This window comes from Scyliorhinus torazame, chromosome 1 (genome assembly GCF_047496885.1).
Source record: "Scyliorhinus torazame isolate Kashiwa2021f chromosome 1, sScyTor2.1, whole genome shotgun sequence".
In the NCBI taxonomy this organism is placed as follows: Eukaryota; Metazoa; Chordata; class Chondrichthyes; order Carcharhiniformes; family Scyliorhinidae; genus Scyliorhinus; species Scyliorhinus torazame.
This window is the reverse complement of record NC_092707.1, coordinates 123,496,285-123,520,986: the sequence shown is the minus strand read 5'-3', so window position 1 is coordinate 123,520,986 and position 24,702 is coordinate 123,496,285. Positions and strand designations below refer to the sequence as shown.

The following is a 24,702-nucleotide window of genomic DNA, read 5'->3' as shown; positions in this document are numbered from 1 at the left end:
AAAATTAGAAATTTAAAATGTTGTGACTTTGTGAAGCCATTGGCAATTATTTTAACTGTTCCCATTTCATACATAAGTCTCTTGTACAACCAACTGCTTTGCATCAGAGAGTAAGATGGTATGTAGCAATGTGAAATATTGAGTGCTGTTGTATTTATTTCTGCTCACAATCATTGTTGACTAATATTTGGCAGGATTTTGTCAGCTCCCTGAATGGCAAAGAAACAGATCAAGCAAATAATCTGGTTTATTTAATTGCTTATTTTTGGGAGTTTCCGTACACTGTTAAGAAGCTTGGGGCCTTTGCTGATGGGCTTGCCGTTACAAATTTGGGAAAGAAAAAAAAGTCTTGTACTTCATGACCTCAGGATGTTCCAGTACACTTTACCGTGAGCAAGGTACTTTTTAAGTGTGCAATGTAGGAAGCATGACAGCTAATTAGCACACGTCAAACTCCCGCAAATAGGAGTGTGATACTGACCAGATCATTTGTAGATCTCCTGCTCCTGCCACTTTTAAGTATGCTGCAATGCTAAGGTTAACAACAATGAGCATTCGACCTCAGCACTTCTTGTGCTCTTTGTGACAATACTGTGAGATTGACAGTGTGGTGCCAGGAGAAAGGGTTTTGACTGTGTTAAAGGCAGATTCCTCAATGCAGTGGGCCAGGAGACAAGGTGTTCAATGTGTACAGGAGGATTACAACTTTGGGAGAACAGGCCCTGTGCCTATTTCCCACTGGCCTGCAATCTGCTGCATTACATGAGCTTGGAATGCTTGGGGTAAATCTTGGCTTTGTAAAAGGTGTGTGAATGAATCTACAGCCTGTCTTACTTAAATTTGAATTAAAGCTCAGGAGTGATGTGAAACAGCCTGTGGAGTTATTTGAACTTATGGGGCAGCACGGTGGCACAGTGGTTAACACTGCTGCCTCACAGCACCAGGGAACAGGGTTCAATTCTGGCCTCGGGTGATTGTCCATGTGCTGTTTATACTTTCTCCCCATGTCTGCGTGGGTTTCCTCCGGGTGCTCCGGTTTCCCCCCCACAGTCCAAAGATGTGCTTGTTAGTTGGATTGGCCATGTTAAATTGTCCCTCAGTTTCCAAAAGATTAGATTCCTGGGTTACGGTGATAGCTTGGGGGGTATGGTCTAGATAGGGGGATGGTGCAGACTTGATGGGTTAAATGGCCTCCTTCTGCGCTGTAGGGATTCTATGACTTGCTAACCAATATTGTACAGTCAAGATCCACCCTTTTGTGTCCGTTTAATATCTGAATCACATGAAGATCCCAAATAACGGACGTGATTTTACGGCCACACTGCACCCTAAAAGCAGCTCACCATGGCACAGCATGGCCGATAGCAGCCGGGAGACCTCACTCCCAGGATTTACCCGGCTCACAACGCCTCGTGGAATCTAACGCGATCCCGTGAGACATGATGTAAAACATCGCCCATTGTGCATGGGACCACTTTTTCGCAGATCTGCATATTAAAGCGAGCAGCTGGTCTCACTTTAATGCGCAGATTCCCGAGGTACTCAAAGCTTGGAATCTATCTCCTTTGCCTTGGAGACCTTGGGTGAGCTCCGTTTAGTACTGGTCTCCACAAACGGGGACCAGACGAATGGCATTCTTAGGATGCCCCCAGGTGCATGCCCTTTGGGCAGGATGGTACCCTGGCAATGCCAGCATTGTACTGCCACCTGGATACCAGCCTGGCATTGCTAAGGTGGCCAGGTGGCACTACCAGCTGACAGGGGCACTGCCAGGTTGGTATTTTCTGTGTGGTGGCGACCTGACCAGAGGTTCCCTGCGTGGGTGTTGAGGGGTCACTTTGGGTCTCCAAAGATTGGGACGCCATTTAAAGTGGTGTCCTGATCTCTTGCTACATTGAGGAGTTCCAGCGAGTGGAGCTCCTCAGTGCACAAAACAGGGCTATGTGCGGTCTCAGCCGCGTATTCCCCACTGAGGACCCCAACCTAACGCGGGTGCCGTTTTATAGCGTTGTCTTTCTTGGCGCTGCAAGCACCGGTTAGCAGGTGGCTAAATGTGCTCACTATGAGACTTTGTTCCCATTTAGCTAAATCCCGCCATACTTACATTATCTTCAGCTCATTTCTTTATGATTCCCAATTTGTTCCTTTCTGAAAGCCCATGATGCTCTATGGAGAGAGTTTCCTGTTTGCCAGTTATATCAAATATTGAGGACAAGCAGACCACCCTTCCTTGATATGCATGGCTGACATATCGAAGCATCTGAACCTTTGATTATTCATCTGAATCCTGCTCCAAATATTGTGGTACATGTATGCACCTCATTGTATGCATCTTGCTTCAAATCTAGATGCCTTAAAATAACCATGAGCACTGATTCATTACCTGCTATCCAAAGCGCATGTAATGATGTTCCCAGGCTGGCAGACAACACCTGAGTTACCGACATGGCGCGAGTGGTTGGAAAATGCAATTGATGTCTCCAGCTGCTGCCTGCAGTGACTCATGTGCATAAAATTCAAGGTTGCAAACAGCTGATCGCTGATCCAGGCCTGTTTGGCTTTGAAGTGTTACGAACATCTATTTTATAGGTGACTGCACAATTCAGTCACGGCCTTCCCTGACATTCTGTAGTCAGAGTGACCAGCTCTGGGCGAAAGTAAAAAAAGGGCATATTGAGGGTGGTGGAGGGGCTGCTGGCGAATACTCGAGAGTGAGGGGGTGGGTTCTGATAGCTCCTTCAGAGTGGGAGGATGGTGCTTGTAGGCTGGGGGGCACCCGCTGCTGCTTCATGACCCACTTCAATTCTGATGAATCCAGCTCGGACCTCACCACTCAGCAACCGCAGGACAGCCCCGTACAGACACCATCAACTTCGCCGTGCCTGGCGCATGCGCTGAAACAACACCTGCAGTAGAAGTCCAGGACAGGGGAAAGCCGGGATAAAATGTGTACATGCGTACGTTGTCACATGTGTACATTGGTGGCACAGTGGCACAGTGTTTAGCACTGTTGCCTCACAGCGTCAAGGACCCGAGTTCAATTCTGACTTGGGTGACTGTCTGTGTGGAATTTACATGTTCTCTCCCTGTCTGCGTGGGTTTCCTTCGGCTGCTCCGGTTTCCTCCCACACTCCAAAGGTGTGCTGGTTAGGTGGAGTGGCCATGCTAAATTGTCCCTTAATGTCCAAAGGTTAAGCGAGATTATGGGGAGAGGGTGGGAGCGTGGGCCTAGATAGGGTGCTCTTTTGAAGAGTCGGTGTAGACTCAATGGGCCGAATGGTCTCCTTTGCACTGTAGGGATTCTATGATGATTCTATGAAAGGCCTGACCGGGGATGAGAGGCCAATTATGGGATGGTGCCGGAAAATCTGGGGTTGTTTGTCACCCTGATTGTTGGCTCGAGATCACAGGCATTTCCTGGCAGGATTCCATGGCCTGAATGTATTATCAGCGTAGTCTCCGACTCAAGCACCTAAGGCTCAGACACATCCGCTAACATTCCTCTTCTAAGCATCATCTGCGATCTTCAAGTACAGAAGGGTACCCACTGGTTGCTATGTAGGCTCAGTGAAATCGTTATTCCCTTGACGAATACAATTCCAGCAGGTGGGTAATGCATGCAGTGGAAAAGGTACAGCTTCCGTAGCTAAAGATAGAAATAAACAGATTAAAGAGGGTATCAAATAAATAAGTAAAATACAACTACAATTAATAAGCAGGTTCCATTTAAGAAAAAAAACAACATAGCTGACATTTGGAGTCTAATATACCAGTGGACATTTTGCAAGATATTCAATAATTAGCACCTTGTCCAAGCAGAGGCTTGGGGCTTCACCTTAACATTTTCCCTGAAAGGCTTAATGAATCTAGAAGACAGTTGGTGCTTAGGTCTCAACACCTTAACCCTCGGTTCACAATAATATAGGTTAGCTGCATCTGGTGACCAGTGATAATGGTGTCAAGCATGATGTTATCAGCCACTATATTTCTCATGATGGACAGCGCTAAGCTAGAATTTTACAGCTAGACAGATTGTTAGTTATTTCTCAATGAGGCGCAGAAGATATATTTGCTTCAGGTCAGAAATTATGTGATAATCTTTAGAGTGCTGCAGACATTTTCTTGCACTGGAGGAACAGATAAAATCCATGACTTATCCAATGCTCAGGACAAACCAGAACACTGGATCCATCTATCACTGCAGGGTCATTAGCACTGTCAGTGCCCATCCAACTTCATCCAAACTGATTATGATTGAGGAAAATTAATTGCTGCCTGACACCCTTGACAAAATTTAGAAATCAAGGATTCGAGCAGTTATTCTGATGCCTGGATGGTGGGCGATAGCAGAGAGGGGGCTGGGCTCTTCAATTATTCGAGACATTCATAAGAAAGTCCGTTGATAATGGCAGATAATTAGTGTGTGCATTGAGGCCTAAATGAATTGAACACATCCACTCTTTTATGAAAGTACTTTGATGTATGGAGTGAATTGTGACAATTTTTCACACAGCTGAAAGACTCCTTAACTTTTTGCTGATAGCAAGCCAGATGGTATTGAATAGACGCCTGGCCTTTTTTTCTTTTTCAAATAAGTGCTTCAAACGTATAAGCATCCCAGCATTCAAATTATTTTGTTTCTAACAATGAGGCGACCTCGCTGTTAGTTTAACAAGAGAGGGAGAACAGGTGCTCACAGTCATTCCCTGACCTTGTCCTTCATGGGTCCGTATTGCATGGGCATATTGGAGGTAGACAACATGTCAGAGGACTGGTTTCAAAAAGAGTGGGAGCAAAAGAACATAATCATTGTGTATTTTAAAAGAGGACAGTTGTTTTGAATGAATACCTCAAACCACACACACAGGGCATAAAGTAAAATTTAAAGGAAGTCCTAACTTTAACATGAGGATGTAACACAGGAAGGGTTTAAACATGTTGGGATGGAGGATAATTTCATTTCATCGATTCTCAGTTATGTAGGTTGCATTTGAATTCTTTGAATTGATAGCATCATAGAAACATGCAGCACACAAGGAGGACATGAAACCTGTAGGGGGCGATTCTCCGCGCCATCATGAATGCCGTCGCATTTCACGACGGCGCAAACAGGCCCCCGCCACGACTGATTCACAGCCAGAAAAGGGGCCAACAGCGGCGCCGCGAGAAACGCGGTGGGCATTGCGCAGGACCAGCGGCGTCATCGCACGACGCCAGGATGACGCCGCGCTGCGTATAAGGAAGTGCGCGGATCGGCGCACACACACTGGGGCCCGACATGGATGAGCCCCGTCGCTCCGCTCCCCGCTTCTGGGACAGCGACCTGGAGGCACTTCTGGAGGCAGTGGAGGAGCGCCGGGCCATCCTCTTCCCCAGACGTGGACACCGGCAGCCATGCAGCACCGTGAGGCGTGGATGGCGAGAGGTCGGGACGGCAGTCAGCGCTGTGGGGAACATCCCCCGCATGGGAGACCAGTGCAGGAAGAAACTGCACGATCTCACGAGGGCAGCGAGGGTAAGTACCCTGACAGTCCCCCCGGGCAACGCCCCCCCGCCCCCTCCCCACGCGCGGGAGGGGGGGGGGGCGCTGGGGCCCCACGTTGCACCCGGGACACAGGTGGAACTCCCCACCCCACCCAGTGGGCAGGTGCCATGGCGTGGGTTGTAGTGTTCCCACTGATGTGTTAGGCAAGTAGGTTTGGTGTGGACTGCACTCGATAAAGGGAAGCTAGAAACAGACATCCAACACTGTTTTATTCAACGATAGAACTGATATACATATTCAGCTGTGGGTCGACACTATACTGAACTGACTGGAGACCTTGTAGTAGCCTGACCAGACTGACTAGTTACTGCATGGTGTTTGCACTTGCTAGCTTGTGGACTCTGACTGTCTCAGTGGCTGGGTCCCGAGAGAACGGGAAACCTAGTGCCCTCTGGCTTTATAGTGGTAGTGTCCTGTCTGGTGATTGGCTGCACTGTGTTGTGTGCTCACTGGTCATCCTGTGTGTCAATCACTGCCTGTCTGCATCTCATTATATACATGAGGGAATATTATGACATCTCCCCTTTTTTTTTAGATAAATAAATACTAAGGTGTGCGTGCATATAAAAATATATATATATATGCCTGACTATCTACAAAAGGTGTCTAAATGAACGTATATATATAGGAAGGTGTCGATAGTGCAGATACATGGCAAATGAAACAATATTTACAGGGTTAAATTGATGAAGTCACAAAATGTACAAAAGTTCAGTCCACAGATTCAGTCTTTGTGGTGGACGACGAATTCTTGTCAATCGCCACAGAGGTGGATCAGGAGCCGCCTGCACGTGGATAAGCGGGATTGCTGCCATCGCGGTGGTCGCATGGGCCGGCAGCATTGCTGGTAGATCGGTAGCCTCGTAGCAGGGTACGTCCGGAGGAAGCAACGTAAGCGGTGGGGCACTTCGGTCAGGTAGCAGGTGTGGAACTCTTCGCAGTGCCTGTATGTTGCGCCGTAGCAGGGAGCCATCAGCCATGCAGACAAGGAACGATCTTGGGGCCACTTGTTTGATCACAACAGCTGTGGATGACCAGCCGCCCTCAGGCAACTGGACACGAACATGATCAGTTGGGGCCAGCTCGGGTAGATCCGTGGCATGAGCATCGTATGTGGCCTTCTGTTGGGCCCGTGACTGCTGCATTTTCTGTGAGGTGGTCAAGGTCTGGAACATGGATGGCTGGAACTGTGGTCCTCAGAGTGCGATTCATGAGCATCTGCGCTGGAGACAGCCCAGTGGACAGTAGGGTTGCTCTGTATGCCAGCATCACCAGGTTGAAGTCAGAGCCTGAGTCTGCAGCTTTGCACAGCAACCGCTTTACAATATGGACCCCTTTCTCGGCCTTCCCGTTTGACTGCGGGTAGTGGGGACTGGAGGTTACGTGACGGAAGTTGTAGGACTGCAAAATCAGACCATTCCTGGCTAATAAAAGCAAGGACCGTTGTCGCTCATTACCGTGAGCAGAATCCCATGCCTGGCGAATGTTTCTTTGCAGGCTTTGATTCCGGCCTTCGACGTGAGGTCGGACAGTTTCACCATTTCTGGGTAACTGGAGAAGTAGTCGACCAGGAGTATGTAGTCACGCCCCTTGGTGTGAAAAAGGTCTACACCTACTTTGGACGTTTCCTTGGGTTGAGCTGGTTGAAACTTCTGACAGGTAGGGCAGTTGAGGACTGTGTCAGCAATGTCCTGGCGGATGCCCGGCCATTAGACCGCCTCCCCAGCTCAGCATTTCTCGAGCCCAAGGTGACCCTCATGGAGTTGGCCCAGCACCATAGCCCGCATGCTCTGAGGAATTACGATCCTGTCGAGTTTCATAAGGATTCCCTCCACCACCGTCAGGTCGTCTTTTACGTTATAGAACTGGGGACATTGTCCCTTCTACCAGCCATTGGTAAGGTGCTGCATCACACGCTTGGCCGTCTCCTCACAAATTTGGACCACCCGTTCGTCAGAGGCCGGAATGTTGGTGGCACACAACTGCACTTGCGCTTCTATGTGGCAGATGAAGTCACTTTGTTCACACGGTGTGGTAATGGACCTGGATAGGGCATCTGCAACGATCAGCTCTTTGCCTGGCGTGTACACAAGTTTGAAGTCGCAGCGGCGTAGTTTAAGAAGAATTCGCTGTAAACGAGGTGTCATGTCATTTAAATCCTTCTGGATTATATGGACTGGAGGCCTGTGGTCCGTTCCTACCGTGAATTTTGGCAGGCCGTAAACGTAGTCGTGAAACTTGACTATCCCTGTCAGGAGGCCCAGACACTCCTTCTCAATCTGAGTGTACCGTTGCTCAGTGGGCGTCATGGCCCTGGAGGCATACTGTAGCCACCTGGGTTGGCCACTTACCGACTTAAAATGGGGATCCGCAAAGAATGCAGGGAAATTCAGTCAAGCCAGGAAAAACTAGCAGGTGCAAAGTTTCCTGTGTGTTAGAACTTGCAGAAACCCAGACAGCACTGAAATTCACAGCCATCTGCATACTAATGAGTGATCCCCGGGAACAATTGAAACATGTAAGGTGAATAAGGCCAAGCCAGATTCCTCGGCGCCAGCAGGAGTCAAGACAAAGGAAGGCCAACGGACACTCATTGACCGCCCAGCGATCAGGGAACGGCTCCAGTATTGGAGAAACGTAGTCCAATCACTTGGAACCAGGTACGGGGTCCACCCCGAACGGCGCGAAGCCCCTGGGGACTATAAAGCAGAGTCCCCAAGTTCAATTCGTCCTTCTTGGCAGGGTCACTCAGCAACTCGAATCAACCCTTGACAGTGAACTGCCTAAGCTGCCGCAACAACCAAGTAAGTCTCCAGTCAACGCTCGCTACGAGATAGGCGCTCCTAGCTACCAGTCCATACCAGCTTTTGAATCCTGTAGACTCAGAATCGAACGAAAGGCCATTTGCTCCCCTGACCTGGTGGGCCAGTTCCGAAGCTAAGTATAGGCCTTTTAGTGATAGAGATAGTCTAGAGAGTAGAGTTTATGCATGAGTAGTGATTTACTGTGTATAATAAATGTGTTTTGATTTGAATCTTACTAATTGGTGCGTTGAGTTATTGATCAGTACTTGAACTTGAACCTCATGGCGGTATCATAAAGATACCTGGCGACTCTAGAGCAAAGGTTATAGAAACAGAGAAAATTCAGTAAAAACCCAATGGGCAACGAATTAAGAGCCAACCAAAGTTAGCAACATTTACTGGCGACATCCTGACGGGACCTGATTTAGAAGTGGCCTAACCACTCCGGGAGAACCCAAAATTCGAATTAAGAATCCAATTGGGAACAGAAAAACCACAAGTGTTCAAGCAATTCTGATTAATCCTCATAATTCGAAAGTGTGTTAATGCATGCGTAACTAACAGGGCTATAATTTACCAAGATGGGGTCAATTTACCAAGATGGCGCCGGAGCGAGACGACTCTCTGCGACCTCTCACAAACAGATCCACTTTTTACTTAACTTATACTCGTTCTAATCTTTTAAAATTTAATTCTAGACCTAACATTATTACTAACCTCTCTCTTTTATCCTCTCTTGCAGGCTTGAAAAGCCACCGAGGCCCTTGGAGACCTTTTGACCCGACCCGACCTGACCTCCGCGACCTGGAAGAAGATCGGGCCCAAACCGGAAGTGAAGCCCCGACCTCGATTTGGAGCCGACCCAGCCCCGGAGCTCCCGACCCGACCCCCGATGGCAAGACCCGGCCCAACGCGACCCCGAGAGACCCGCCCAGCGACCCGACCCCGAGAGACCCGCCCAGCGACCCGACCTACCTGGTGATGGAAGAAAGAAAAACCCACGTGGAGGCTCGACCAGGCCTACTTCAAGATCCGACCCCAGGAGCGCCCAGGGAGGGAACAGACCACGGGACCCAGCCCAACCTGCCTCAGGAAGCCCCTGCTCACGACCCAGGACCCCCGAAACGGCGGAGACCGCGCACGAGGACCCAAACGCGCTGCAAGGTATTCCCGCGTCCGCAGAACGCCGGGACCCATCCAGATCGCAAGCATGCCCCCTTGCAACCCCTTTACCTCAACCAGTGCCCTGGACCCCGCCAGACACAACCACCTACCTTCCACAAGAGCTGACATCGGCCATCGGATCCCAGGATCATCCAGCAGCAGCCGCCGACCGAGTAAGTGAGGGAAACGCGGCGGTCTGCAGGTTAGACTGAAGCAACGCGGTTTCAAGACCCCTCTCCCCAGCATACTCCTGGCAAACGTCCAAGCGATCGAAAACAAGCTGGATGAACTTAACGCCAGACTTACCTCTCAGAGGGATGTAAGAGAGTGCTGTGTGCTCTGTTTCACAGAGACATGGCTCACCCCTGCCTCACCAGACTGTGCCATACAACCTGAAGGCTTCTCAATTCACCAGGCGGACCGCACGGCATCATCAGGCAAAGCGAGCGGTGGAGGGGTTTGCCTCCTCATCAACTCCTCCTGGTGCTTGGATGTGGCGACTCTGCCGCCCATATTATCTTCCACGTGAGTTCACTTCAGCCATTATCACAGCGGTCTACATCCCACCCCAGGCAGTAGTGAGGAAGGCGCTGGACGAACTATACACAGTAATAAACAACTACGAAACAGAACACCCGGAGGCCTTGTTCATCGTGGCCAGAGACTTCAACAAGGCCAACCTCAAGAGTGTACTGCCAAAATTCCACCAGCACATCTCCTGTCCCACCAGGGGCGACAACACTCTTGACCACTGCTACTCAGAAATCAAGGGCGCCTACCGTTCCATCCCCCGACTGCACTTTGGGAAATCAGACCATAAGACGGTGCTCCTTCTCCCGGCATACAAGCAGAAACTCAAGCGGGAGAATCCAGCTAAGAAGGTTGTGCAGTGCTGGTCCGAGGAGACAGAAGAGCTCTTACGTGACTGCTTAGAGACAGTGGACTGGTCCATATTTAAGAACTCAACGACCAACTTAAATGAGTATGCCACCACCGTCACAGACTTCATCAGCAAATGTGTGAACGACTGCGTGCCAAAGAAAGCAGTACATGTGTTCCCCAACCGGAAACCATGGCTCAATCGGGAGATTGACTCCCGACTGAAGGACAGATCTGAGGCGTTCAAGGTAGACGAACCTGACCTAGACAAGAAATCCAGGTACGACCTCCGCAAAGCCATCCGGAATACCAAGAGAGAATATCAAACCAAGCTAGAGTCACAGATAGACTCTCGGCGGTTGTGGCAAGGACTAAACAACATAACGGGCTACAAAGCGAAGCTAAACAGTATCTCTGGCAGCAGCGCACCACTCCCCGATGAACTCAATGCATTCTATGCTCGGTTCGAGCAGGTAACCAACAATCCGCTGGCGAGTGCCCCAGCAGCCCATAATTCAGCCATACCCACCATCACAGCTTCCAAAGTCAGATGAAAGTGAACCCTCGGAAGGCGACGGGCCCAGACGGGATCCCTGGTCGTGCACTCAGAGCCTGCACGGACCAGCTGGCAGAGGTAATCACGGACATCTTTAACCTGTCCCTACTCCACTCCGAGGTCCCCACCTGCTTCAAGAAGACTACCATCATACCGGTACCAAAGAAGAACCAGGCAACGTGCCTCAATGACTACCGACCAGTGGCCCTGACTTCAGTCATAATGAAGTGCTTCGAGAGGTTGATCATGAAGCGCATCACCTCCATACTCCCAGAACGCCTTGATCCACTGCAATTCGCATACCGCTGCAACCGGTCCACATCAGACACCACTTCCCTGGCCCTACACTCATCCCGAGAGCATCTCGAAAACAAGGACTCCTACATTAGACTCCTATTTATTGACTACAGCTCCGCCTTCAACACCATAATCCCAGCCAAGCTCATATCAAAGTTCCAAAACCTAGGACTTGGCTCCCCACTCTGCAACTGGATCCTCGATTTTCTGACCAACAGACCACAATCAGTAAGAATGAACAACAACACCTCCTCCACAATAGTCCTCAACACCGGCGCCCCGCAAGGCTGCGTATTTAGCCTCCTACTCTACTCCCTGTACACACACGACTGCGTGGCAAAACTTGGTTCCAACACCGATGGAAGAAGTTGGAAGAGTGAGTAAGCAGGGTGGGAGGGGTCTTTTATTATACTGCCCGCTTTCCCCAGGCAGCGGGAGGTGTAGATGGAGTCAATGGATCCAACTCCATCTACAAGTTTGCTGACGATACGACCATCGTGGGCCGGATCTCGAATAACGATGAGTCCGAATACGGGAGGGAGATAGAGAACCTAGTGGAGTGGTGTAGCGACAACAATCTCTCCCTCAATGCCAGCAAAACTAAAGAGCTGGTAATTGACTTCAGGAAGCAAAGTACTGTACACACCCCTGTCAGCATCAACGGGGCTGAGGTGGAGATGGTTAGCAGTTTCAAATTCCTAGGGGTGCACATCTCCAAAAATCTGTCCTGGTCCACCCACGTCGATGCAGCCACCAAGAAAGCACAACAGCACCTATTCTTCCTCAGGAAACTAAGAAAATTCGGCATGTCCACATTGACGCTTACCAACTTTTACAGATGCACCATAGAAAGCATCCTATCAGGCTGCATCACAGCCTGGTATGGCAACTGCTCGGCCCAGGACCGCAAGAAACTTCAGAGAGTCGTGAACACCGCCCAATCCATCACACGAACCTGCCTCCCATCCATTGACTCCATCTGCACCTCCCGCTGCCTGGGGAAAGCGGGCAGTATAATCAAAGATCCCTCCCACCCGGCTTACTCACTCTTCCAACTTCTTCCATCGGGCAGGAGATACAGAAGTCTGAGAACACGCACGAACAGACTCAAAAACAGCTTCTTCCCCACTGTCACCAGACTCCTAAATGACCCTCTTATGGACTGACCTCATTAACACTACACCCTGTATGCTTCATCCGATGCCAGTGCTTATGTAGTTTCATTGTATATGTTGTGTTGCCCTATTATGTATTTTCTTTTATTCCCTTTTCTTCTCATGTACTTAATGATCTGTTGAGCTGCTCGCAGAAAAATACTTTTCACTGTACCTCGGTACACGTGACAATAAACAAATCCAATCCAATCCAAAACTGATAGATTTTTGTTGTGAAAAACTGTCGGGAGTTTGCATCCCGGAAAGTAGCGAACGCCGTACCCGTGTTTACAGCACCGCCTTAGTACCTCTCGTTCCAAATTTTAAAAGAGCATTCAGATAGGGAAAATGGCAATGAAGGCAATGGAACGCCTTATGAACCCCCAGGAATTCGAGGTCGCAGCGACCAGCAGCAGAGTAGGATTGTGTCCCGTTTGGGAAGAAGAGATCAGGAAATATCTCAAAGGGAAAGGATGGCCCCTTTGGAGTGAATTCTGTGACAATGAGGAAACAGGACCCAGGAGTACAGGACATATTTGGTGGGAGAACCTGTCCGCGATCCATAAAAAAAGCTTAGGGAAAGCTCGCAAGCCGATGGCAATCGTGTCCTGTTTGGCACAATTGCGAGACACAGAGGAGGTCGTTCGGACGCTCCGCAAAGAGATAGAAGAGAGACATCGAATGAGCAAGGTCGATGTTAGTGACATTGAGAGAGAGAATATAGATTTAAGAAGGAAGTTGGCAGCAAAGGACGGAGAGGTGGATGATGCCAAGAGGGCACACCAGTCTTGTCTAGCGCATCTGAACAGCTTCCAACCCCAGTACGAAAAGGCCTATCAGGATACGCAACGTGCAGTCCTGGTAAGAGAAGAGACAGAGAAACAGGTAGAGGCATTGCAAAGGCAGTGCAGCGATCTAAAGGCAGCGTTAAGAGCACTCCATGCTGCCACCACGGAGCACAGACAAAGCTCATTAGATCATGCGAAATGCAAGAAGCAGATTGTGGAACTGCAGTCTTTGCTTTCAGTGCAAAATGGGTTTCAGAGCACCTTTGGATCCTCATTAGATGAGGAAGACGGCCCTGATTGGCAAGAGTTAAACAAAACCGCGCATAGGTATGTTCAGGGAACATGTGCGCAAGGAAAGCCCCAAAAGAAAAAAGCACCCCAACCTCCCACAGAGCAGATAGATCAGGCACCCATGAATCCAGTAACCACCCACCGCACAGTCACATCTGAAGGGGACGCAGAATTCCTTTGCACCACCCCCTTAATCGTGACCCAATTACGGGACGCGTTCGAAAAGATCACACCGTTCCTCCCCACCTCAGATCCCTACCACTTCTTTGCTAGAGTAAAGCAGCAGGCGACCATGTACGGCCTGGATGAGCATGAGCAAGTGAAGCTCACAGTTTTGAGCTTAGACCCTTCGGTCGTAGCAGCCCTTCCCGACCCACAGAATGTAGGAGGAGGCACCCTTGCAGAGATGCACATGGCAATCCTAGATGCGATCAGTTACAACAGAGGTGACCCAGTAGAAGGCCTGAATAAGTGCAGGCAGAAGAAGACAGAACACGCCACAGCGTTTGCTGGACGCCTGTGGATCCATTTTACAGCAGTTTTCGGAAACTTAGAACGTGCCCATTTGTCCCAAGACAACATGGCCAAATGGACCTGCACCCTTATCTCCGATGCCACAGAGGCAGGACAAAAAGCTTGTATCAATTATGACCCCTCGGAAGAAGTGCACAACAAAAAATGGGTTTTAAAGAGGTTGTCCCGCCCCTGGGAGCAATCTGTCCAAAACAAACCCGCGATTAGGAAACCCGAAGAACAGCAGGCGGAGGCAGATACCCAAGCAGTTAAAATGCACCAGAACCCCGCATGGGTAAACGAGGGAAATAGCTCACAGCAGCCTAAATCCCAGGAATGCTACAATTGTGGACAGTTAGGACATTACGCACGAGAATGTCAAGCTCCCCTGAAACAGCAACGGAATCAGCCCACCAATGCCCCCTGAACTAGCAACGACACCAACAGTCCCGACTCCCCACCCAGGGAACAATACCCAAGGGAACAATGCACCAGAGAGCCTGCTCCACCTTATGTGCCCCATGGGTCATGTTACAACTGTGGGCAGCCAGGACACTTCGCCCGAGATTGCAGGAGACCCCCACCACCAGCTAGACTCACCCCCAGATATGAAAGAGAACACCACCCACAGCAGCTACAAGGTCCCAGCTGCCCCATGCAAACTGTGAGCGCTTACCCACCACTTCTCATGGCAGCGTTACTTCAGCAATGCCACTTCATTTTTGTTTCATTCCTCCTTCCTCTCTTCTTCGGCCACGCTGCACTCCCTCCATATGCTAGTTACACCGCAGTCCAAATGTGATTTACGATGTCCTGTATTCTGATGGAACCTGCACCATGTTTGTTGTATGTTTGTTCGTTTAATGTACATGTTAAATGTTGTTTCTGAATTTATAAGTTTTCATGGCCCCACACCACCACTCTTTTAACGCCCACTGGCTATTAATGGAACAAGTTTGTCCCAGACAATAGTTCAGAGGAACTAGTCTGTCTCCTGATTCGAAGGTAATCACGAGAGGCAGCCCCCATGACGACCACATTCTTACCCGTTCTTGCCGGTTGCTCAGGCAGTGGAGAAACGGCAGTGGTCTCCGCCCTGCCTGAGGACCCCCCTATGGTCAGCTATGCTCGGGTACAGCACATATGGCATTGATCACCGTCCTACCCGGGGATTCTATCCAAATCTTACCCGCCGCGGCCCATACGCACCCCATTTTTGGCTCATTATGTTCAAAATTCTTTTGTTTGGTTTTGGCAACCTATGGTTGCTTCCCTCTACTATTTACATCCTCCAACACTAGGATGGTAAATCACACAGGCTGCGAGACGGCTCGCAGTATTTTCTTAGATGTCTAGTCCAAATTTTCGGTTTAAAAAAAAAATGAGGGTGTCACACATGGTGACCAATTATAAAGGGAAATTGGCACTAAAAGACAGACATGCTAACATTCAAGATATTACACAAGATAGTAACAGATATTATGCTTGTGTCCATAGAACTCCGGAACCTCAGGAACTTCGGAAGAAAGAAAAGAAGAAGAGAAGAAAGAAGAGAACAATGAAGACGTCATACGTGTTTTTCGTTGTTATTGTAATTTGTATCCGGTTCCGCACAAATGCAAACCCCCTGATCCCAAACCTCCCCCCCCCCGGCCGTCAATGATTCATTTCCCCATAGCACCGAGAACCCAGTGACAAGTAACAACACACCATCATGGTGTGATAGGTTGATAACATGGTACTCTCTTTCATACATAATTGAATCCCTTCTAGTACTGGCGATATTCTGCAGCATCGTGCAGATTATCTGCATGAGAAAATGGCGAAGGAGAGCCTACCGCTCTCGTATCCCGGTATACAGGATGAGAGCCCCTATTTTCAGTTTTCACCAGGCCCCCGAACCCCTTGATCTACAATAAAGGACATTCGTTCGGTGTCATTTTGTGAATAAAGACAACTGAGAGATTGTACAACTCTGTGCTTGACTGCCAAGCCAGAGGGAAATGTGAATGCTGCTATTATTTTTGTATTGTTAGGAAGTTAGTATGATTGGATGTTTAAGTGAGTGTAGTTTATGGAAGATAGTTAGAGGTACCATTTTTAAAATATGTTGTACTGCATGTCCCTATTGTAACATAGCACCACTTAGAACTGTCAGTTAAAAAAAAAAAATCTTACATCGTTATGGTCAGTTTAGAGGCCATGAAAGAGTGCTCACTGGGTCAGGAACTGAAGACGACGCCGTTATGTGATCCTTCACGCTTCGCGTTTGGAATCACAAGGAGGGTGTGTAGCCACCTGGGTCGGCCACTTCCCTACTTAAAATGGAGATCCGCAAAGAATGCAGGGAAATTCAGTCAAGCTAGGAAAAACTAGCAGGTGCAAAGTTTTCTGTGTGCTAGAACTTGCAGAAACCCAGACAGCATTGAATCTCACAGCCATCTGCATACTAATGAGCGATCCCCGGGAACAATTGAAACATGTAAGGTGAATAAGGCCAAGCCAGATTCCTCGGTGCCAGCGGGAGCCAAGACAAAGGAAGGCCAACGGACACTCATTGACCGCCCAGCGATCAGGGAACGGCGCCAGTATTGGAGAAATCGATCCAAGTGATCGGAACGCAGTCCAATCATTTGGAACCAGGTACGGGGTCCGCCCCGATCGGCGCGAAGCCCCTGGGGACTATAAAGTAGAGTCCCCAAGTTCAATTCGTCCTTCTTGGCAGGGTCACTCAGCAACTCGAATCAACCCTTGACAGTGAACTGCCTAGCTGCCGCAACAACCAAGTAAGTCAACAACCAAGAGCCAACCAAAGTTAGCAACAATACGCCACTGGATCCCAGGACGAGGAGTCATCTCGCTGAAGGAGCACCACCCCAATGCCATCCTGGCTTGCATAAGTCGATATCTTGCTTTCCTTGGTTGGGTCAAAGAACGCTAGAATCGGGGCTGTGGTGAGCTTTGCTTTCAGCTTTTGCTTTCCACCTTCTTGTCCTCCGGGGTCTTCATGGCGTTGATCGCCGAGACCTTGTCGGCATCTGGCCGCACGCCCTGCTGCGAGATGTGGTCACCCAGGAACTTAATATCCGATTGACCAAATGAGCACTTGGCCCTGTTGAGCTGGAGACCATGTTCATGAATTCTCTGGAATACCTTCTTGAGGCGAGCGATGTGTTCCTGGGGCATTGTGGACCAGATAATTATGTCGTCAACGTATACTCGCACCCCCTCGATGCCCTCCATCATCTGCTCCATGATGCGGTGAAATACTTCAGAGGCAGATATGATCTCAAAAGGCATCCAGTTGTAGCAGTAGCGACCGAACGGGGTGTTGAACGTGCACAGCTTGCAACTGGACGCGTCCAGCTGTATTTGCCAAAAACCCTTGGAGGCGTCCAGCTTAGCAAAGAATTTGGCATGAGCCATCTCACTGGCCAACTCTTCCCATTTTGGTATCGGGTAATGCCCCCGCATGATGTTGCGGTTTAGATCCTTAGGGTCAATGCAAATGCGAAGCTCCCCTGACAGCTTCTTTACCCAGACCATGGAGCTGACCCAGTCTGTTGGCTCTGTGACATTCGATATGAATCCTGGTCTTGGAGGTCCTGTAATTGCTTCTTCACACGATCCTTGAGGGGTGCCGGCACCCGGCGTGGTGCATGAATTACAGGGGTGGTGTTCGGCTTGAGCAGGATATTGTATCGGTATGGGAGCGTGCCCATTCCATTGAATACGCTGTGGTACTGCGTGATGATGTCATCTATGTCGGCTTGCAAGTCTCCATCAGGCGAGGCCGTCGCCGGTGATGACGACATGTTGCGGACTCGCTGAACCAGGTTCAGGAGCTTGCAGGCCCGAGCACCAAGCAGGGACGCTCTGTCAGGCCCGACGATTTCAAACCGCAGCGTCGCCTTGATCGCCTTGTTGGATACCGCTAGTTGACAGGAGCTACTGGCAACTATGGCATTGCCATTGTAGTCAAGGAGCTGGCAGGCCGGTGGAAGAATGCTTGGTCTGGCGCGGATAGTGTCGAGGTCAGATTTTGGGATGAGGTTCGCTAATGCGCCAGTGTCCAGTTTAAATCGGATGCGAGCCTTGTTAACTGTGAGGACAGCACACCACTCGTCATCGGGATCCACACTGAGGATCGAGAGGCATTTCGCCATTGTGGTGGAAGGCAGCGCATGTGTAGTTATGATGCCCACCCGGTATGGGGACTTGAGGCACTCAGTATTTTGGTCTGTTGGGCTGTCGAGATTGGAATCTGGCATGCCTTGTTGTATTGAGCGGACACTTCTGCGCCGCAGCTGGGATCGCTGGCTGCTGAGCGGTGGAGCAAATCTGCAAAGGGCTGCGTAGTGGCCAAGCTTGCCACACTGTAGTCACCGGCGTCCTTTGGCCGGATATTGCCGCTTTAAATGGGCAGAGCCACAATTCGGACACGTCATGACGTCGATGTCAGCGCATTCCGTGCGCCATCGCGCATGCGCAGTGCGGTCGGTCGACGTACGCACCTGCGCAGTCGGGTTGTCGGGCTCGTCGTCCACTCGGTCGTGGCACGCATGCGCAGGGACCCGGGAAAAGCGTGTGAAAAAGCCACTCTCCTCGATGCTCAGGCCCTGCATTTGTGCAATGGCCTGCACCCATTTCGCCTCGTTGGAGGCCAGCTTTGCAGTTACTGCCGCCCTGATGTGGGAGTAACGATTCTGAGCATGCTTATGGACAACTCACGTCTCGATAGCGACAGAGAGGGTCAACTGTTTGACTTTCAGGAGCTACTGCCGAAGGGAGTCGGAGTGGACCCCGAAAACGATCTGATCCCGAATCATGGAATCAACCGTCGAGTCATAGTTACATGACTGCGCTAGGATGCGGAGATGGGTCACGAAGGACTGAAAAGGTTCATCCTTACCCTGAAGCCTCTGCTGGAAAACGTACCGTTCAAAGTTCTCATTCACCTCAATGTCGCAGTGGCTGTCAAACTTCAGCAGGACTGTTTTGAATTTCATTTTGTCTTCGCCATCAGCGAACGTGAGGGAGTTGTAGATGTGGATGGCATGGTCCCCCACGGTGGAGAGAAATAGGGCGATCTACCTGGCATCCGATGCTGCTGCGTGGTCGGAGGCCTCAATGTACAAGAGGAACTTTTGCTTGAAGATTTTCCAATTGGCGCCGAGGTTGCCGGAGATGCGGAGCTGCGGAGGAGGCTGGATTTTTTCCATTTCACCGGAGGCTGCTTGCTGGTCAATGCTGATTCACTCGAGGTAGGTCCGTCAAGATCAGTATCACTCTGTTACCATGATGTGTTAGGCAGGTAGGTTCGATGTGTACTGCACTCGATGCAGGGAAGCTAGGAACAGACGTCTAACACTGGTGAAGATCCAATACTGTTTTATTCAACGATAGAACTGATATACATATTCAGCTGTGGGTTGACACTATACTGAACTGACTGGAGACCTTGTAGTAGCCTGACCAGACTGACTAGCTACTGCATGGTGTTTGCACTTGCTACCTCGTGTACTCTGACTGTCTCAGTGGCTGGGTCCCGAGAGCGGGAAACCTAGTGCCCTCTGGCTTTATAGTGGTAGTGTCCTGTCTGGTAATTGGCTGCATTGTGTTGTGTGCTTACTGGTCATCCTGTGTGTCAATCACTGCCTGTCTGCATCTCATTATATACATGAGTGGGTATTATGACACCCACCTTGTGATAATGTTGCGTTCATGTGTGCGTCCTGCCAATGTCCGCCTAACTCTGAGGTTCATCTCCTCCCCCCCTCCCCCCCCCCGCCCCCCGCTCAAGGGCAAGACAGCTCACAATTACAGGGAGCATGCAAGAACCGGACGGAGGGGGATCACCTGAGCTGCACCCCCTGACCGTCTATGAGCAAAGGGCACTGGACCTTGCTGGGGGAGCCGCCGGCCGGGAGGTAGCGCCATGCCAGGTCGGAGGCAAAGCTCCAAGTGAGAATCCACTGTATGCATGCAGTACCTCAGCCCATCAGTACCCCCACCCCCCCTCACACCCTGCCGCCTGACACTGCACCACACCCACAGTCCACACCCTCACACCCTGCCGCCTGTCACTGCACCACTCCCACCGTCCACACCCTCACACCCCGCCGCCTGACACTGCACCATCCCCACAGTCCACACCCTCACACCCCGCCGTCTGACACTGCACCACCCCCACAGTCCACACCCTCACACCCCGCCGTCTGACACTGCACCATCCCCACAGTCCACACACTCATACCCCGCCGTCTGACACTGCACCACCCCCACAGTCCACACCCTCACACCCCATCGCCTGACACTGCACCACCCCCACAGTCCACACCCTCACACCTCACCGCCTGACACTGCACCACCCCACAGTCCACACCCTCACACCTCACCGCCTGACACTGCACCACCCCCACAGTCAACATCCTCACACCTCACCGCCTGACACTGCACCACCCCCACAGTCCACACCCTCACACCCCATCGCCTGACACTGCACCACCCCCACAGTCCGCACCCTCACACCTCACCGCCTGACACTGCACCACCCCACAGTCCACACCCTCACACCTCACCGCCTGACACTGCACCACCCCCACAGCCCACACCCTCACACTCCGCCGCCTGACACTGCACCACCCCCACAGTCCACACCCTCACACCCCACCGCCTGACACTGCACCACCCCCACAGTCCACACCCTCACACCCCACCACCTGACACTGCACCACCCTCAGAGTCCACACCCTCACACCCCACCGCCTGACACTGAACCACCCCCACATTCCACACCCTCACACCCCGCCGTCTGACATTGCACCACCCCCACAGTCCACACCCTCACACCCCACTGCCTGACACTGCATCACCCCCACAGTCCAAAACCTCACAACGCCCCCTCCACCCCCTCGCATACGACCCCGCGTGTCTAACTGAATGTGCCTTACTGTGTTCTCCAGGGCCACACGAGCACCGCCGTAGAACTGCCCATGCACCCCGTCGCCGCACAGCTCCAACCTCTTCTGGCCACAGGGACGCACGGGACAGAGGGCAACGATCACGGGAAGGAGGGCCATCCTCTGAGGCCGGGCCATCGAGGCGTGATGCACAGAGGACAGACAGACACAGGACGGACAGTAATGACTCTTATGACAGTGAGATGGACGAGGAGGGGACAGCGAGCCCGGACAGTGACGCACAGAGGACGTCGCAACATTCGAGGCACAGGGGGCACGGCACCTGGCATCGGCCGTGGTCTCAATGCACAGGGCCAAGGTTCCACACAGGAGACACCAGAGCTGGGGACAGACAAGGACCTAGCGGCCGCGGCACTGCTGTCACCCACACCCTCCAACATCGCAGGTACACTCACCTCAGTTGGGCAAGTAAGTGACGAGGCTTCTGGTTCACAGACTGGTGCGCACCACACAGCCAAACCGGTACAGCAGGTGGAGGTAGGAGCAGCCGAGGGCCTGGACGGTCGGAGGGCAGGCCAGGCCCCGCACCCAGCTGCTGCCCAGACGGCTCCCGGGCCCCTGGGAATTCCAGGCCCACCCACAGACCCGATGCATTTGCTACCCCAGGCACCAGATGACGGGATGACGACTGTCTTCCGCAGCAGGAGGAGTCCATCCACGTCCAGGAGCAGGGAGTGGTTCTGGTCATGGCTGCAACCCAGGTTGACACTTCACGGCTGGCATCCGCGATGGAGGCAATTGAGGAACCGGTTTCGGCCATGGGTCAGGTTCTTCCGGGCGTGGGGCTTAGTGTGCACGCGTCATCCGTGGCCCAGGACAGGGCTGCCCTCTCACAGGCAGAGCCACATGGACATTGCCGCCGCGCTCCGGGATCTGGCCCAGTCTCAGCAGGCCATCGCTGCGAGCATCGGCGGCCTTGTTCATGTGATGGATGGCGTCACCCAAACCCAGCGGGAGGTAGCACTGTCCCTGACAGGGATGTCGCATTCCCTCAGCTCCATCGCCGGGAACGTTCAGGCCCTGGTCGATTCCACAGCGGGCCTCCAGGATTGGCAGTGCCAGGTGTCGGTGGAGCAATGGGGCTTGCCTCTGCACACACCACCATCCCTTAGAGAGGCCCAGGGGCCAACGGGCTCCCCGAGGGAGGAGGAGGTCCCGGTGCCTGACCCGGTAACCACAGCAAGGGAGGGACTGGAACACTCGCACTCCCCCCCGTCCTTCCCTGGTGCATCTGGTGGGCAGCGGGCAGAGGAGGGTGGCATCACGCCATCCAGCATGCCCGTCAAGCAGCCTGGCCCATCCAGGCCGGGCCGCCCCAGGAAGCGCACGCCGACGGACAGGATTTTCAGCAGTCCGCCTCCACTCCTGATGTACCGTCTGGGGAGACACCTAGGCGTAGTGGTAGGGCATGTAAGGCCAAAAAGTTAGACACGTAGTAGGTTGGCACGGGTGTTGGGCACAGCTTAGTTGTAGGGGCTAGGGCACATGTCTTTCAATGTCATAATGAAAGTTGTTACACCAAACCTTCATGCGTCTGTCCTATGTCCGGTGTCTGGGGGGGTGACGTGTGGGTGCCCGGTGACAATGGTGTTCAAGGATCATTGCAAGGGTGAGGCTGGGAGTGCCCCCCGCCCCCACAACACCAAACACGACGTCGTCCTCAGTGCTCCGACGCCCGCTGCCCCACATGGACATGTGATGGAGTGCCCGTGACGCATAAAGGGGACACCGAGGTGGGGGTGTTCAGATATGGCCATGAATCAGACATTCAGTAGTGATCTGTAGCTCACAGCTCATCGCAGAGCGGGTTGTCATCATCCAACATGGCACTGTTCATACCCGTTTACGGAAGTCAAAGTCTACCGACAGTAACGAGGTGCCGCAGGTGTTGTGTTGCTTGAGGGTGGTGCCGTGTGTGGTAAGGTTGTGCAGTGGTGCGGGAGGTGGGTGAGGGGGGGTGCTGGGTTGTGACAGTGCGCGCGGTCAATGGTGCGAGTGCCCTGAACAACGATGCCCTCCCCCTAATGAGCGAAACGTGCGGCGATCAACGCATCGCATGCCAGCTGTCCTAAATGGTGGCGTTGTGCGGCCTCCCGGCCATATCCTGCGCCCCAATGGTGTCTGTGCCCCACCGCCCTCCCATCCTCCCCTTCCTCCTCCTCCGCCCCCTCCTCCTCCTCATCCTCCTGTTCAGAGTTGCTTGCCTCTTCGGGCTCACCTGATTCTTCCTCCTCCATCACATCGCCCCTGTGTTGGGCGATGTTGTGCAAGCCGCAACAGGCGACGACAATCCTTCCGACCCTGTCAGGGTCGTACTGCACAGTGCCTCCTGAGCGTTCCAGGCACCGGAATCTCATTTTAAGGAGGCCGAAGGACCTCTCCACTACACCCCTGGTTGCATCATGGGCCTCATTGTACCGGCTCTCCGTGTTGGTCTGTGGCCTCCGTATGGGCGTCATCAACCACGGCCGCAATGGATAACCCCTGTCGCCCAGCAACCAGCCCCTCATCCGGGGTGGGTGACCCTTGAAAATTGCGGGGGTGTAGGACTGCGCCAATATAAAGGCGTCATGCACGCTTCCCGGGTACTGGGCGCTCACGTGCATTATTCTCATTCCCTGGTCGCACACTACCTGGACGTTCATCGAATATGTGCCCTTCCTGTTTAGGAAGATGTCCCTGTCCCGCGTTGGTGCACGCAGGTTGACGTGCACACCATCCACGACGCCCTGTACCATCGGGATGCCAGCCACTGAGGCGAATTGCGATGCCCTGGCAGCCTGGTGCGCGTGGTCCTCCGGGAAATTGATGTATCGTGCCGCGACTGCACAAAGGCTGTCGGTGACTGCCCAGATGCACCGGTGCACCGAGGCCTGACTGATACCGCAAAGGTCTCCGCTCGGTGACTGGAAGGAGCCGGTCACAAAGAAATTCAGGGCGACCGTCACCTTCACCCTCACTGGGATGGCATGTCTGCCCCAGTTCCACGTGGTTTCATCTGCGCCATTAGCTGGCATATATGGCCGACCGTCTCACGGCTCAATCGGAGTCTCCTCCTGCATGCCGCCTCCGTTAGGTCTTCGAAGGAAATGCAGTCCCTGTACACGCGGTGGCGCATGGGACGCCTCCGCCGCCTTGGCACTACCACCTGCTCGTGCTCATCCCCTGGTGACCCATCAGGATCGGAGTCGTCGCCCTCTTCCTGGCCGACGTGGAGGTGATCCGCACCCTCCGCCTCCTCTTGGACTTGTCGGGCGTGATGGCCTGCAGCAGCAGCGGCTGGCACGGGGCCCTCCGCAGCCACTCCCTCTGCTGCACCTGCCTCTGCAGCACCCTCCCTGAGCCGCTGTGCTCGCCCGCGACGGATGCCCATCTGCAAGGCTGCTGCTGCTGCCACGGTGGCGAACATCGATGGCTGCTGCGAATACATCATGAACTTGAAGTGGGGGGGTTTGGGAGGGAGAGGCAACAAAATCTGTTGGGAGGGCGCTTTGGCACGTAGGCAGCCAGGGCCCTTTAGATGAATGGGTGGCCCGGCTGCCTGGTCACTGTTCAGTCAGGCACGCACCATGCCACCTGCCCACAGTGTCCGTATCCCGGACAGTTCAACCCGTCCCCTCATCACAGCACCAGCGGACACAGCCCTTCACCATGCCCTCGAACTGGAAGGGTGTCTTCGCCACCTTCCTGCCATGGCACTCCAGCTGAGGGTCTTGGTCCCGCGGGCA

General features: G+C 52.3%; 1 protein-coding gene across 1 annotated transcript; it reads right to left on the bottom strand.

Annotated features, from left to right (window-relative positions):
* Nucleotides 1-3,554: 3,554 nt before the first annotated feature.
* LOC140416987 (putative nuclease HARBI1) lies at nucleotides 3,555-24,404 on the bottom strand. The gene is given in 3 exon segments (XM_072501167.1): nucleotides 3,555-3,646; nucleotides 23,193-23,952; nucleotides 23,955-24,404. Coding segments are annotated over 3 exon segments (1,302 nt in total).
* Nucleotides 24,405-24,702: the final 298 nt, after the last annotated feature.